Source organism: Saimiri boliviensis, chromosome X, assembly GCF_048565385.1.
Source record: "Saimiri boliviensis isolate mSaiBol1 chromosome X, mSaiBol1.pri, whole genome shotgun sequence".
Classification (NCBI taxonomy): domain Eukaryota; kingdom Metazoa; phylum Chordata; class Mammalia; order Primates; family Cebidae; genus Saimiri; species Saimiri boliviensis.
In genome coordinates, this window is record NC_133470.1 from 15,556,841 (window position 1) to 15,572,779 (window position 15,939).

The 15,939-nt window shown below is 40.2% G+C and overlaps 1 protein-coding gene across 1 annotated transcript in view; it reads left to right on the top strand.

The window, feature by feature from the left end:
- Positions 1–15,939, top strand: part of PPEF1 (protein phosphatase with EF-hand domain 1) — a 145,924-nt gene that overhangs the window by 57,403 nt on the left and 72,582 nt on the right. The window contains exons 7-8 of the mRNA XM_074391743.1: positions 7,235–7,349; positions 11,262–11,308. Of these exons, the coding sequence (XP_074247844.1) occupies positions 7,235–7,349; positions 11,262–11,308 (162 nt within the window). The remainder of the gene's footprint in view (positions 1–7,234; positions 7,350–11,261; positions 11,309–15,939) is intronic.

Below are 15,939 nucleotides of genomic sequence, written 5' to 3' on the forward strand. Positions count from 1 at the left end.
TGTCTTTCCATTTATTTATATCTTTAATTTTTTTTCAGCAATGTTTTGTAGTTTTTAGTGGACAAGTCTTTCATTACCTTGGTTAAATTTATTCTTAATTTATTCTTTTGATTGATATTATAAAAGGAATTATTTTCTTAATTCCTTTTTTGATTGTTTATTATTTGTGTGTTGATCTTATACTCTGGAGCTTTGATGAATATACTTGTTAGCTCTAGTAGTTTGTGTGTGTGTGTGTGTGTGTGTGTGTGTGTGTGTGTGTGTGTGGTGTATTCTTTGGAATAGTCTATATACCAGATCATGTTATCTGTGAAAATAGTTTTATTTCCTTCTTTCTGATTTGGATGTCTTTTGTTTCTTTTTCTTGCTCAATTGCTCTGACTAGAAGTTCTACCACAATATTGAATAGCAGTGTGAAAGTAGGCATGTTTATCTTGTTCCTCATCATAGGGGAAAAGCTTTCAGTCTTTCATCACTGATTTTAATGTTAGTTTTAGGTTTTTCATAAAAGTCTTTTATTATGTTGAGGAAACTTCCTTCAATTCTTAGTTTTCTGAGTGTTTTTATCATGAAAAGGTGTTGGATGTTGTCAGATGCTTTTTTTTTTTTTTTCCTGCATCGATTGAGCTGCAATTGATTCTATTAATGTGGTGCAATATATTGATTAATTTTCTTATATTGAACCAACCTTGCATTTCTGGGATAAATCCCTCTTGGCCATGGTATATAATCCCTTTAAAATGCTGTTGTATTTGGTTTGCTGGAATTATGTTGAGAATTTGTGCATCCATTTCATAAGGGATATTGGTCTGTAATTTTCTTTTCTTGTAATGTTTTTGCCTGGCTTTGGTATCAGGGTAATACTGATCTCATAGAGTGAGTTAGGAATTGCTTCCTTTTATTCTATTTTTTGGAAGAGTTTGAGAAGGATTGGTGTTAATTCTAATTTAAATGTTTAATAGAGTTTACCACTGAAGCCATTTGGTCTTGGACTTTTCTTTGTTAGGAGGTTTTTGATGACTGATCTAATCTCTTCACTTGTTCTAGATCTATTAAGATTTTTTATTTCTTCTTGAGTCTATTTTGGTAATTTGTGAGTTTCTAAGAATTTGTTCGTCTCCTCTAAGTTATCTAATTTGTTGGTGTACCATTGTTCATAGTATTCTCTCATAACCCTTTTATATTTCTTTAAGGTTGATGGTAATGTCCCCACTTTAGTTTCTGATTTTAGTTATTTTCATTTTCTCTCTTTTTTTTCCCTAGTCAGTCTAGTTTAAAGGTTTGTTAATTTTGTAGATCTTTTCAAAGAACCAACTTTTGGTTTTGTTGATTTTCTCTTTTGTTTTTCTGTTTCTCTCTATTGTTTTTCTATTCTTTATTTCATTTATCTCCACTCTAATTTTTATTTTCTTTTTCAAAATATTCAGTTAGTTTATTGATTTGAGATCCTTCTTTTTTAATGCATGCATTTACAGCTACAAATTTCCCTCTGAACACTGCTTTTGCTGTAATCCCATAAGTTTTGGTATGTTGTGTTTTCATTTTTATTCATCTCAAAGTATTTTCTAATTTCCTTTGTGATCTATTTTTTTTTTACCCATGGGTTTTTTTTTAAAGAATATGTTGTGTAATTTCTATATATTTATGAATTTTCCAGTTTTGCTTCTGTTATTGATTTCTAGTTTCATTCCATTGTGGTCAAAGAAGATACTTTGCATGATTTCAGTCTTTTTAAATTTGATGAGGTTTATTTTATGGCCTAACATCTGGTCTATCCTGGAGAATGTTCCATGTGTCCTTGAGAACAATGTATAGTCTGCTTTTGTCGGGTAGAGTGTTTAGTAGATATCTGTTAGATCTAGTTGTGTGTGGTCTCTGAAAGCTCTGTTCCTTTAGCTTGTGTTAAGTTAGTGTTTTGACGGAGATTTCCTTGAACACCAGAAGTGATTTTTAAAAAAAGAAAGAAAAGAAAAAAAAAATATTTGCAGATTGGCTATGTGTTGGAGCCCTCCTTCAACTCCTTGGGCCATTTACAAATCTTAGTCTTTACTTCCTGCTTGCACTGAACCATTGTTCAGTTTCCTTTTCCTTGATTCACTGTTTGTTTGGTTACTATAAACTTTGAGTATTTTCCAGAGTTCTGACAAAGTTGATTCTGACAGAATTTTTTTTGTTTTTTGTGTTTTTTTTCTTGATATTTCAATGTTTTTGTGGAGGAATGGGACCTTAGAGCTGCCTAAATGACCATTTTCTCTGATATCACCCCAATACTCTCATTCTCAAGTTAGGACCCTAAAGGGCATACCTAGGAGTAAGAGTGAACCAGAAGACTGACTTTTCAGGGATCAAATCATGTAATTCCTGAGACTGAATTGAGATCATCTTGGATCAGGCGTCCCTAAACTACGGCCCACGGGCCGCATCCGGCCCCCCCGCTGCACTTCAGGAAGGGGCACCTCTTTCATTGGTGGTCAGTGAGAGGAGCACAGTATGTAGCAGCCCTCCAATGGTCTGAGGGACAGTGAACTGACCCCCTGTGTAAAAAGTTTGGGGACGCCTGTCTTAGATAGCTAATGCTCCTAACCACCTGCCAAGAGCAAATTTAAGTCCTCTCTGCAAGACAATAGACCTGAGATTAATTCTTAAGTTTTTCTTTTCTTTTTTTTTTTTTTTTTTTTTTTTGAGATGGAGTCTCATTCTGTTGCCCAGGCTGGAGTCTAGTGGTAAGATCTCGGCTCACTGCAACCTCCGCCTCTCGGATTCAAGCGACTCTCCTGCCTCAGTCTCCTGAGTAGCTGGGACTACAGGCGCATGCCACCACGCCCAGCTAATTTTTTATATTTTTAGTAGAGATGGGGTTTCACAGTGTTAGCGAGGATGGTCTTGACCTCCTGACTTCGTGATCCACCCACATCGACCTCCTAAAGTGCTGGGATTACCAGCGTGAGCCACTGAACCCAGCCTATTGGTTCCGTTTTTCTTTTTTTCTTTCTCTTTCTTTCTTTCTCTTCCTTTCTTTTTTTCTTTCTTTCTTTCTTCTTTCTTTCTTTCTTTCTTTCTTTCTATCTTTCTTTCTTTCTTTCTTTCAACAGGGTCACACTCTGTCACCCATGCTGGAGAGTGGTGGCACTATCATAGCTCACTGCAGCCTTGATCTTCTGAGCTCAAGCAATCCTCCCCTCTCTGCCTCTCAAGTAGCTGGGACTGTAGGGGCACATGCCATCATCCCCAGATAATTTTTTATTAGTTTTTGGTAGAGACAAGGTTTCACTGTGTTGCCCAGGCTGGTCTCGAACTGGCCTCAAGTGATCCTCCCACCTCAGCTTCCCAAAGTACTGCGATTATAGGCATGAGCCACTGCATCTGGCCTCAGTTTTTCATATGCAATTTCCAGTATTCAATACAAATATAACCAAGCACAGGAGGTTATAATACACATGAAAGAAAACAGAGGCAAACAACAAACAATGGAAACAGACCTGTAGGATATTTAGTTAGTGGCATTTTCTGACTCAGAGTTTAAAATAAATATGCTTAATACATTCAAGGAGATAAAAGATGCATCGGTCCAAGGAGCCATAATAGAGAAGATTGATAAATCTGACTTTATAAAAATGAAAAGACTGTGTTATTAAGGGAAGAATAAAAGGTTCAACACATTGTACAGAGTAAAAAAAAAAGATTGTGTATATTTTGATTTTTTAAAATTGAGGAAAAATTCATCTAATATAAAAGTGATCATTTAAATCATTTTAAAGTGTATGAGGCCAGGTGCAGTGGCTCACGCCTGTAATGTCAGCACTCTGGTAGGCCGAGGCAGGTGGATCACTTGAGGTCAGGAGTTTGAGACCAGCCTGGCCAACATGGTAAAACCCCATCTGTACTAAAAATACAAAAATCAGCTGAGCGTGGTGTCAGGTGCCTGTAATCCCAGCTGTTAGGGAGACTGAGGCACGAGAATCACTTGAACCTGAGAGACACAGGTTACAGTGAGCCAAGATCATGCCACTGCAATCCAGCATGGGCGACAGAGCGAGATTCTGGTTCCCCCTCCAAAAAGAGTGTACGATTCAATAGCTTTTAGTATATTAAAAGTGTTGTGCAGGGTGCCACGCCTGTAATCCTAGCACTTTGGGAGGCTGAGGCGGGTGGATCATGAGGTCAGAAGATCGAGACCATCCTGGCCAACATGGTGAACCCCATCTCTGCTAAAATACAAAAAGTTAGCTGGGTGTGTTGGCGCGTGCCTGTAATCCCAGCTATTCAGGCGGCTGAGGCAGGGGAACTTGGGAGGCAGAGATTGCAGTGAGACGAGAACACGCTACTGCGCTCCAGCCTAGGCAACAGAACCAGACTCAGTCTCACACAGACACACAAAAATGTCATGCAACCATCACCACTATGTAATTCTAGAACATTTTCATCATCCCCAAATAAAACCCTTTACCCATTAGCAATCAATCCCATTGGCTTCTTCCCCCAGCCCCTGGCAATCCTAATTTACCTTCTGTCTCTATGGATTTGTCTTATATGAACATTTCCCATGAGTGGAATCATACAATATATGTGGCCTTTTGTGCCTAGCTTCTGTTGCTTGGCATGTTTTTAGGGTTCATCCATGGTAGCATGGATCAGTACTTTCTTCCTATTTTTAGCTAAACAGTGTTACTTTGTATGGATATAGCACATTGTATTTAAGGGATTACATATTTATACATGCATTTTCATATTCATCTGTGGTTATATTGATTTCTGTATGCTTGTAAATACATAGAATATTTCTGGGAATGATACCCAAGATACTTCTAACAGTGGCTGTTTCTAGGGACAGGGATTAGGGGAATAGGATCTGAGGGAGACGGAAAATGACTTTTCATTATTTTACCCCTTTCCACTATTTAAAATTTTATGTCAACTAAAAAAATGAGTTGCTTCTCCATTTTAAAACTACTTTTATTTTTAAGAGAGAGTCTTGTTCTGTTGCCCAGGCTGGAGTGCAATGGCGTGATCTCAGCTCACTGCAACCGCTGCCTCCTGGGTTTAAGTGATTCTCCTGCCTCAGCCTCCCAAGTAGCTGGGACTACAGATGCTCGCCACCATGCCTGGCTAATTTTTGTATTTTTAATAGAGACGGGGTTTCACCATGTTACCCAGGCTGGTCTCAAACTCCTGATCTCAGTGATCTCCCCTCCTTGGCCTTCCAAAGTGCTGGGATTACAGGCGTGAGCCACTGTGCCTGGCCCTGAAACTACTTTTTTAAAAAGAAATATTCTTTAAAGGTAGTATTTTTTTCCAACTTAAAAGAATGTGACTATTTTAAGTGGTTATTTAACCTGAATATATAAATGGAGAAACTGCCATCTGAGTTAACAATCTTGCATATTTAATATTGCAGTTGTAAATATAATTCTGATGCTAAGGAAAGACAGCCTTATAGGCAAGGACTAGTATGAACAAAATGATTTTAGTCAATCCAAAGACCCAGATAAACTATTTTCTTTTTTTTTTTCTTTTTTATGACTTGATACCAATGAATATTTTCATAATAATTTTTCTTTTGTTGTAATATATTCTCAATGAATATTTGTTAATTTAGCTTTTTTAAAAACCAAATAATATATTTTGGGGTCTGGGATAGAAAATAACTATATTATTTTAATAGCTATAGAAATGGAAATTTCAGGACATCATGAGACAAGATTGGTCCAAAGGGCTCCATCCACCTGCCCTTAATCCCGTACTCAAAGCGGTATCTGAGCAATATGTAGATATGACCCCTTTCTCGGCCTTCGGTAATCTAAACCAGTGCTGTCCAATAGAAATACAATGTGAGCCACATGCATAATTTAGAATTTTTTGATAGTCTTATTAAAACAGTTTTAATCTATTTTATAAATTCGGCATATAAAATATTGTCATTTAAATAAGTAATTATGTTAACAGTGATTAATGAGACATTTTACTTATTTTCTTCATACTAAGGCTTTGAAATCTAGTGTGAATTTTTCACTTGGAGCATGTTTCAATTCAGACTAGCTCCAGTTTACATGCTCAAGAACCCCGTGTGGCTAGTGGCTGCCATGTTGGACAACATAGGTCCAATATGGCAATAGGTCTAAATAGTTTTGACCTATTAAAATATGTTACATTTGTGTGGTAGTCACATCTCTGCTATATTATATTTTGGAGTACATATTTAGAATATATATATTTTTTTGAGGCAGAGTCTCGCTCTGTTGCCCAGGCTGGAGTCCAGTAGTGCAATCTCGGCTCACTGCGACCTCTGCCTCCTGGGTTCAACGGATTCTCGTGCCTCAGCCTCTGGAGTAGCTGGGATTACAGGTGTGCACCACCACACCCAGCTAAGTTTTTATATTTTTAGTGGAGACAGGATTTTGCTGTGTTGGCCAGGCTGGTCCTGAACTCCTGGCCTCAAGTGATCTGCCCACCTCAGCCTCCCAAAGTGCTGGGATTATAGGCATGAGCCATTGCACCCGGCCATTGATTGGAATATTTTATAATTAAAAAAAGGGAGAATGACACACTGGATTTAAAAACAGTCCCGGGGAGAAAACAGAGCAAATCTAACAAAACAATAATCTCATAAACACTGTGACTGGAGGAGAGCAATGGGATGAATAGTCATAAATAGGAGACAATCCAAGTGTGTTATCTGCATTTGGAATATGGTTTATACTTAGACTTTTATATAAATGTACTTGCCATTCTGAAAATTCTCGAGGCTGTACACCAAATATTGGGGCCACACCTGGGAGGCCTGACTCAGGAGTTTCTTAGAAGCTGGTGTGGCTGCCTCATGCGTCTCCCAGCCCAGCAACACCTAGTTTCCATCCCAGGTGGCAGGATGTCCCAACAAATGCAGACTGTCGCTGTTTTTCTGTCTCTTTCTCATTCTTCCTCTGCTTTTTCTTTTTCTCTTTTATTATTATGATCAGCTTTTTTTTCCAGCTCGTTTCCTTAGGGCAAGGGCGTGCCTTCCTTCACTTCTCTTGGGCTCTAAGGACCTGGGATGATCATTCATTTATTCAGTTGCACTCATCCACTGAGGTCTTACTATGTGGCAGACACTGTTAGAGTGATCTAATAATTGAGAGATTATCCTGAAATGCAGTGACCTGACATATGCGCATGTGCTCTACCTTTACAGTTTTCTATACAGTCATGTTTTTCTTCCTTGTTCATTACATCTATTTCCTCTGCTTCTCCCTCACAGATACTTCATGCCCGTTATGTCTTAGAGGTGCTATTTGAAACCCAGAAACTCCTGAAGCAAATGCCAAATTTCACTCAAATACAAACTTCTCCCTCCAAAGAGGTAACAGTCTGCGGTGAGTTTCAGAGCAGAGTTGTCAAATTAATATTTAGGAGCCTCTTGGTCCTATATCATTTGCCTAGCTTGAAAACTGTGTAAATTGAACTGTGTTAAGGGAAAAATGTTAATATAGAATTATCTATCATGATAATACTGTTCCCCATCTTGTCTTTGTTTTGGATACCAGCTGGCAGGAATTAATTATGTGAGAAATTAAAGAGCTCATAGCTTTTTATAAAGGCAGACAGCATTTTAATATGGAAAAACCACCCATGGGTGGAATAAGCATTCTTTGCCCTCTGTCTAGCTCTCATTATCTTTGTTCCACGTTGCTTTTTCTAGGTGGGCCTCTGCATACCACTTATGCTGGGAAGAGAAAAGCCCGTGGTGGGGTGGAGATTAAATTCTTCTCTGCCCTTGGCTGCTGTTTTAGATTTTTCCAACTGGTCTCTGCAGCTTTTAGAAGAGTGGGAATGTCCCAGAAATCTGTTTCTTGTTCTTTTAAATAACAAGATTGGAGATTTTGCTATCATATAGGCCAGCCTGGCAGGATATTGCTTCAAGAAACAGTACACATTGAAATTCATCACAGTTGGTGCTCAGCATGCTTGCAACTGTTTGAGAGTGGGGTGCATGGAAGGAACAGCAATTCCCTTAACTTCTAATTAAGCCTTTAGGTTACAAAACAGTGATTGTTATTTTCCAAATCAATTTTTAGCCTGCATTTCTCTTATTCTGGCAGGTAGAAGAGAATTTGACAATCTAATTAAACTACTTCAATTTCTAGCATCTGATAGTGGTGGCAGGGAGTTGATGTAGCAGTACCTACCTCGTGGCATGCCTTGACTCAGGGTTTTGAAGAGTCTCTAATGGTTCAATTCCAACCTTATCAGGCTATCATGTCTCTGACTAGCAGATGATGCATCTCAGCAGTGGGGGGCTTTTCTTCAAGGTCTCACTTGGCCTTACTTTTCATGGGAAATAGAGACTTTTGGGTTATGAGGCTCAGAAGGCCATGCCAACCTGTGAAGCCTATGAGGCCAGGGCTAGGTTTGCTCTCAGGATATGTAGAATAGCCCAAACTGAGATGGGTTCTGCTCCCCTGTGTTTCACTGTTAGCCCCTACAGACTCATCCTTGCCTAAAAGGATCTGGAAGAAGACACACGTTAATTACAGGGCAGGGCAGTCCTGGAATCCCACAGTGTGAGAACTGAAGGATTCTCTAGTCTATTTCTTGCTCTTATGAGTGAAATTGAACCCCAGAGAGAAAAGTGGCAGGATCAGGATTAAAATCAGGTCTTCCATATCCCAGGTTAGAGGCAGGCCACTTCTGCTATCCAGACTCGCATTATGTACCTGATGGTTTATTTTCCATCATGAGGCAAGGATGAGGGAATGACTTAATTGGACAGCTCCATTAATTAAAGATTTCTACATGTTGGCATTTATTTCTAGTCTTTTTCACGTAGCACCATTGGTAGAGGGAAAAGACAAGGGCAGTGGGTTTTCTTAACATGGAAATATTATTATTTTCCATTTTTAATAGCTCATTGAACTTCAAAACTTTTGCGATTATTTACAATAAAATTTAAAATTGGGACCATAACTTCAAAACCCATCTTCTGTTTAAGACGGTGTTAGGAAAGGGAGAGAGATTGTGATGAAAATTTGCTATGATTTTAATTGTGAGATGCATTTTTTACATGTACATCTAAATATGCCCCATAGTTTTCAGCATGCATGAAATATAAGAGGTTTTTTAGTCTACAGTTATATTATAAATGATAACCAATTCCACACTCATGATTTTGTTGGCAGTGGAAATATCTTTCTGTCCTTCTTCCCATGATACAAGTTTTTCTTTCGCTGTCCAACTAGAAGTTAAAAATATTTTATAGCCTCCACTTTTAGTATGCTGAAACAAGTTCATTTTTTAGCATGTCAGCTATAATAGTCCTGTATACCCAAGTCTTTGAGAGACAAATCACCCTGAAGAAAATTAGGAAAATTACATAAATAAGAAGATATATTAAACTAAGAGTCCTCCCATCTTTATGTCCTTAGATTTAGAGTGAGACCATATGAAAGCAATGAGATTTAAGCATGCATTGACATTAATATGCTAATCATATTGTAGTAATATTTTATAAATAAGTGCTGGTCGTATAGAATTTATATTTTATTATTCTCAGTATATTTGGAGTCTTCTGTTGCATATCTTTGGTTAATCTTCGTTGTGGGATTTTAAGCAAACTGAGGGAAAAGTATTCCTAAATTAAATTCTATACTAATTAAGTTGGATACAAAGAATAAAAATTTATGAGCAGAACTTATGAAAGATATTTTACTTAGAAATAGTTTTTTTGTTTTCTTTGAGACAGAGCCCAGGCTGGAGTGCAGTGGTACAATCTCAGCTCACTACAACCTCTGCCTCAAAGCGGTTCTCGTGCCTTAGGCTCCCAAGTAGCTGGGAGTACAGGCATGTGCCACCATGCCCAGCTAATTTTTGTATTTTAAGTAGAGACAGGGTCTAACCATGTTGACCAGGCTGGCCTTGAACTCCTGTCCTCAAGTGATCCGCCTGCCTCTCAGCCTCCCAAAGTACTGAGATAACAGGCATGAGCCACCATGCCCGGCCTTATTTTTTAATTAATGGCTTCAGATACTCACATGATTTCCCTTAGATGGCTTTCATTTTTTCTATGTCTCATCAAAAAATGTCAACTATCTACTCACAATTTTTAAACTTCATTTGCTGCTGCTGGAGTATATTGAAAATATGGCTTTAAAAAGCTATGTGCTCAGGCAAGAAATGTATTTATTGAGTGCTTCTTATCCATTGGGTACTATGGTAGGCACTTGGGGATTCAACACTAACTGAAATAGATACTGTTGCTGCTCTCCTAGGGATTACAGTGTGGGCGTATAGAGTAATTGCTAAGAGGCTGAGGGGTTGTTTTTCTTTTTTTTTTTTTTTTTTTTTTTTTTTTTTTTTTTTTTTTTGAGATGGGGTCTCACTTTGTCACCCAGGCTGGAGTGTGGTGGCATGATCACAGCTCATGCAGCCTCGACTTCCCAGGGTCAGGCAATCCTCCCACCTCAGTCAGCCTCCTGAGTAGCTAGGATCACAGGTGCCTGCCTCCACACCTGGCTAATTTTTATTTATTTATTTATTTTGAGACAGAGTCTTGCTCTGTCGCCCAAGCTGGAGTGCAGTGCCACAATCTCAGCTCACTGCAACCTCCCCCTCCTGGGTTCAAGCAATTCTTGTGCCTCGGCCTCCTGAGTAGCTGGGATTGCAGCCGTGTGCCACCATGCACGGCTAATTTTTGTATTTTAATAGTGACAGGGTTTCGTCATGTTGACCAGGCTGGTCTTGAACTCCTAGACTCAAGCGATTCGTTTACCTCGGCCTCCCAAAGTGCTGGATTAACAGGTGTGAGCCATCACACCGGGCCAAGCTTGAGGTTTGAAGTGAGTTAAAGTTGGGTTTGAATTCCAGCTCTGGTACTTGGTGGCTGAGTAACTTTGCTTAACTTACTTAACTACTCTGAGCCTCATTTGTAGGATGAAGATAAAACCCATCTCACAGAGTGGTTATTAGGATTGAACAAGGTAAAGGTCATGTAAAACCCTTATCACAGTGCTTGGCCCAGAGTAATTGAAGCCCTGTCCAAATTACTGCATATAGAAAACTGACTGCATATAGGAAACTGATCATGATAGCATGCCCCCACTATAGGAGAGGAAGAAAAGAGTGCTATGGAGACAAATTGCCTGTCAAATTAACATTGTCATAGGGTAAAAACCCAATGCCCTGAGAACACTTGGAGTGGATCAGCAGTATTTCACTTTTATAAGTCTGTAACAAAACAGGCATTGCATCCTGTTTTCTACCAAATACTGATTTTTTCATTTGCACTGCAGGTGATTTGCATGGGAAACTGGATGATCTTTTTTTGATCTTCTACAAGGTAAATGATGATTTTGCTAAATATTAGCATTTTTCTTGGGGGAGGGCAGTCTTAGAGCAGCTAGCACGATTAATTTTACTAGAGATATGTACAAATGCAGATGTGATGTAACTGTTTTCAACCAGGAAGCTCAAAGATTTGTAGAGCCATATCTTTTTTTTAACATATATCTCATAAATTTCAAAAAAATTTAATTTGGGTCTTCATTCTACATTATCGTTGTCTATATATCCATTAGGATTAGTACCTGATTGTATTTATTGTCTTTATGACATCATAAATGTCTAGATGATACAGGATGGGGAGGGATGTAGTCTGTTTTATTTTATTCAGGAATGAGCATGTCACATACCAGTCTTCTCTTCCAGTGCACACTAATTATGCATGAGTGGAGTTTCCTATAATAAGGAATAGTTCCAGCATGTTCTCTTTCCTCCCCTGATTCACCATCCATGGGCTCAGTTGCTCTTCCAATGCTGTGCCTTCTCCATTTATTGCATTTGGCTTGTGAGAGCCAGCACAGAGGACACAAAACAGCTTGGTTGGCATAGAGTTTCTCTGCATCTCTTTGGATTTTTTTTTTTTTCTCTCTGAGCCAAGAGTTGCAGCCTGAATGTTTGCTTTGGGGCCAACTAACTGCATGTAGAAAACTGATCCTGAGGTCCCTGCCCTCACAGTGGTACCCCTTTACATTTGTCTTCTGAATGTCTATTTTTGATTAATGCATTTATTGTTCACCTACCCCTGTCATCCCCACAACTACCATGTTAAATAATTGGGCATAGCATAGGTGTCTCAGATGGGTTGAAAGAAAATGTACTCTGATTATTAATGTTACCAGAAAGGGGTCCCAATCCAGACCCCAAGAGAGGGTTCTTGGATCTCATGCAAGAAAGAATTCAGGGAGAATCCATAGAGTAAAGTGAAAGCAAGTTTATTAAGAAAGGAGAGGAATAAAAGAGTGTTTATTCCATAGACAGAGCAGCCCTGAGGGCTGCTGGTTGCCCGTTTTTATGGTTATTTCTTGGTGATATGCTAAACAAGGGGTGGATTATTCACGCCTCCCCTTTTTAGACCATATAAGGTAACTTCCCGAGATGCCATGGCATTTGTAAACTGTCATGTGCTGGTGGGAATGTAGCAGCGAGGATGACCAGAGGTCACTCTTGTTGCCATCTTGATTTTAGTGGGTTTTAGCTGGCTTCTTTACTGACACTGTTTTATTAGGTTGGTGCAAAAGTAATTGCGGTTTTTGCCATTACTTTTAATGCTCTGGTTCAAATGCCTCTAATGTTATTGTTACCAGACCAAACTGAGGCTGGGGCTGCTATTTCTTGTGGCCCAATAACGAGATGCAGATGAACTAGGGAGGAAGAGAGTTTTTATTTCTGCAAATGGCTACAGGGAGAAGGCCTGGAAATTATCACCAGGCCAACTCAAAACTACAAAGTTTTCCAGAGCTTATATACCTTCTAAGCTATATTAAGTGTGCATTCATCTAAGGACATAAGTGATTGACTTCTATTAATCTATAAGTAAGTTCTGAGTCCTGAAGACCTTCCTCTGGCATCTCAGTAAATTTACTTAATCTAAATGGTCCAGGTGCTGAGGTGATTACCCTTATCTTGTCTCCTGCTAAATCATGGAGGTTTGTGTGTGTGTGGGGGGGGCGGGGGGGAGGTTTCCTTCAGACTTCCAGTAAACTTGTTTGTGGAGGTCTGGGGAGTTTCTTCAGACCCCCAGTAAAACTTGTTTAATCCTAAATGGGTCCTGTTAGGAATTCCTTCATTATCTTGCCATGCTTTAAGGCCTAGGAACGGCCTAGGCAAAACTCTCGGTTGGCCTTTGTTACATTCCAGCCTTTGTATAGGGGACTGGCTCTTTCAGCTTTTACTATTTAACTTAACCACTCAGTTAGTACTGAAACAGTTGTAATGGAGGCCTGCGTTAGTGAGGCCTGGCCTGCCACATTATGATGACCAACCAGTTCCACCCTTTGAGGCTGTGAGAGCTTGAGTGAGCCATACAACCTCCATGAACTGCAATTTTTTTTTCAATTGCAATATTATCTTGAACTTCCACCCCATAAGAGGTTGTCTTGTGGATAACATCAGCATCCCAAAGCATTTTTAAAATAATAAACTATAATAGAAATATAAGGTTTTCAATTTATGCATTAGACTAGCAGCTTGGAAGGGAAGGGGACAGGGCAAACCAGGAGTGGGTGGAGCCAGCCCCTAGGAAGAGGTTGCACTGAGACTGCAGTGGGCCCAAGCCAGGACATAGAGTGTGACTGCCAGAGAGTGAAGTCCGGGGAAGCAGGAGGTGTCCTGGGTAGCAGGTTGGTGTAGGAAGTCCAGGCAAAGGTTTGCTGGCAGGGAGCCAACGGGGCTGGTGAAAGCAATTCAGGACATCAGCCATAGAATCCAAGCTGGATAGGGAAGAAAGAGAAGCCAGAAGGGGCCAGTCAACTGGAAGAAGCAGGAGGATAGTAAGACTGGAATGCTGGCTGACTGCGTCAGGGAGCAGGCTGACTGCACTGAGGGCCTTCGGAGGTGGGATAATGGGAACGGCAGCGGGAGCAGACCTGGGGGAAGGGAAGCCCTGGGATGGAGCCTAGAAAGTGGGTGGCCCAAGTGAGCAAAAGAGAATAATGGCGATGGGGTGGGCAAGGACCTGGAAAGCAAGTGTGTTCAACAGTCGGTGGCACCACCTGGACCCAGATGAGGAGCAGGGAAAGGAAGCCTAGTCAGAGGTCATGGGCCTGAAAGGAGGGTGATGTGGTATTGCTCTGTGAGCAGCGCTGCGGGCAAGCGGAGCCTCCCCTGCTCCTGGGCCTGAGGTGTGCATCCTGGGGAGGTGCAGGTCCTTTGCTTCAGAAGGGCATGAGTCTGGAGGCCCTCTGCGCTCTGGAGGGAGCCCAGGCCTATGGAGGAAAGAAGGCTTTCTGAGTAAATTCAAGGCAGAAGGGGCTCCATTGACCATGAGATGAGGATTCTACTGGCCCCACAGGAGTGCCATGGGAAAGGGGGAAGGATGGATGGGGAATGGATGGACAGGGGATGGGATTGATTTAACTTGGGACGGAGCTCCACACCATATGTTCAGAAGTTCGGTCCTGCTATTGTTGACAATTACAGTGTGAGGAAGGAGGAGGGGGTGGGGTATGTGGAGAACAACAAACCTGGGTATGCTTTCTCTAGAGGCTCGGGAAATACATAAAAGGGAAAATAGTTGAGTAAATTAAATTGGGAACATAGTCACTAAATTCCAAGGCATTAGAAAAGAAAATTTCTTTATTTCATGTGAAGGTGCGATCAGGGATAAGACTCTGGAGTAGACAGATGAGAAAAGAGATTTCTAACATGTTTCTTTAATTCTGTCTGCAAAACTATATGGAACATAGAAAACTGGAAGGTGCCAATGTAAAGACTGAACAGGAGGAGGTGGGTGGTAAGAAGTACTATAAAAGGAACTAAAGGTGAAAATATAGCATTCAAATGCAAGCAAGATATATTTGGAGAGCTAACCAATGACAGTGCTCAGGAAATGGAGATTGCTAACCCAGTGATGAAAGACTAGGGCACTATTATATTTGGGATGGATTTGGGTCGAGAGGTGAGGGGGATGTCTGGAAAACAGACGTGTGCAAGAGCCATGGGTTGGAATTCTGGCAGGCGTGAGTGAGAAGAAGGTAAAATGCATCCTCAACATAGAATGAACCGCGTACACCAGAATCTCGAAATTGCTTGGTTTAAGGGGGAAACTGAGGGAAAAGCCATTGATAACAGCAAGTTTCCACTTTAAGAAACTGAAAAGAGATCTAAGGTACAACATGAGGACTATAGGTAATAAAATTGTCCCATATATGGGATTTATGCCATATGAGTAGATTTTAGCTAATGCTGCCACAAAAAACAAAAAATAGGTAACTATGTCAGATGATGGATATGTTAGTTTGCTTCACTATAGCAACCTTTTTACTGTCTGTATGTATTCTGTAACATCATGATATATTACACCTTAAATGTACATGGTAAAATTTATTTTTTAAAAAAGAAGAAAGTAGCAACAATGATAAAGCAATGGGGAAAACAGCTGATCAACAATATCATTTGTATTTTCAACAGTGGTACAGCAAAAATCCCAGAAACTATATTAGTATTTTAAAGGAATTTGTAATAAGTGAATAAATACATTGCTTTCATTTATTTAAAAAAATTTTAAAAAAGGCCGAGTGTGGTAGCTCACGCCTGTCATCCCAGCACTTTAGGAGGCTGAGGTGGGTGGATCACTTGAGGTCAGGAGTTCGAGACCAGCCTGGCCAACATGATGAAACCCCGTCTCTACTGAAAATACGAAAATTAGCCAGGTGTGGTGGCATGTGCCTGTAGTCCCAGCTACATAGGAGGCTGAGGCAGGAGAATCGCTTGAACCCGGGAGGTAGAGGTTGCAGTGAGCCGAGATTGCACCATTGCACTTCGGCCTGAGGGACAAGAGCAAAGCTCCATCACAAAAAAAGAAATAAAAAAGGAAAAAGAAACTGGAAAGATAGTGTAGTTAGTGGTGTCTGAGAAGGGAGAATGACGTGGAGAGCTTGGGCTGATAGTGCTTGGTCACTTAGCTTGTAG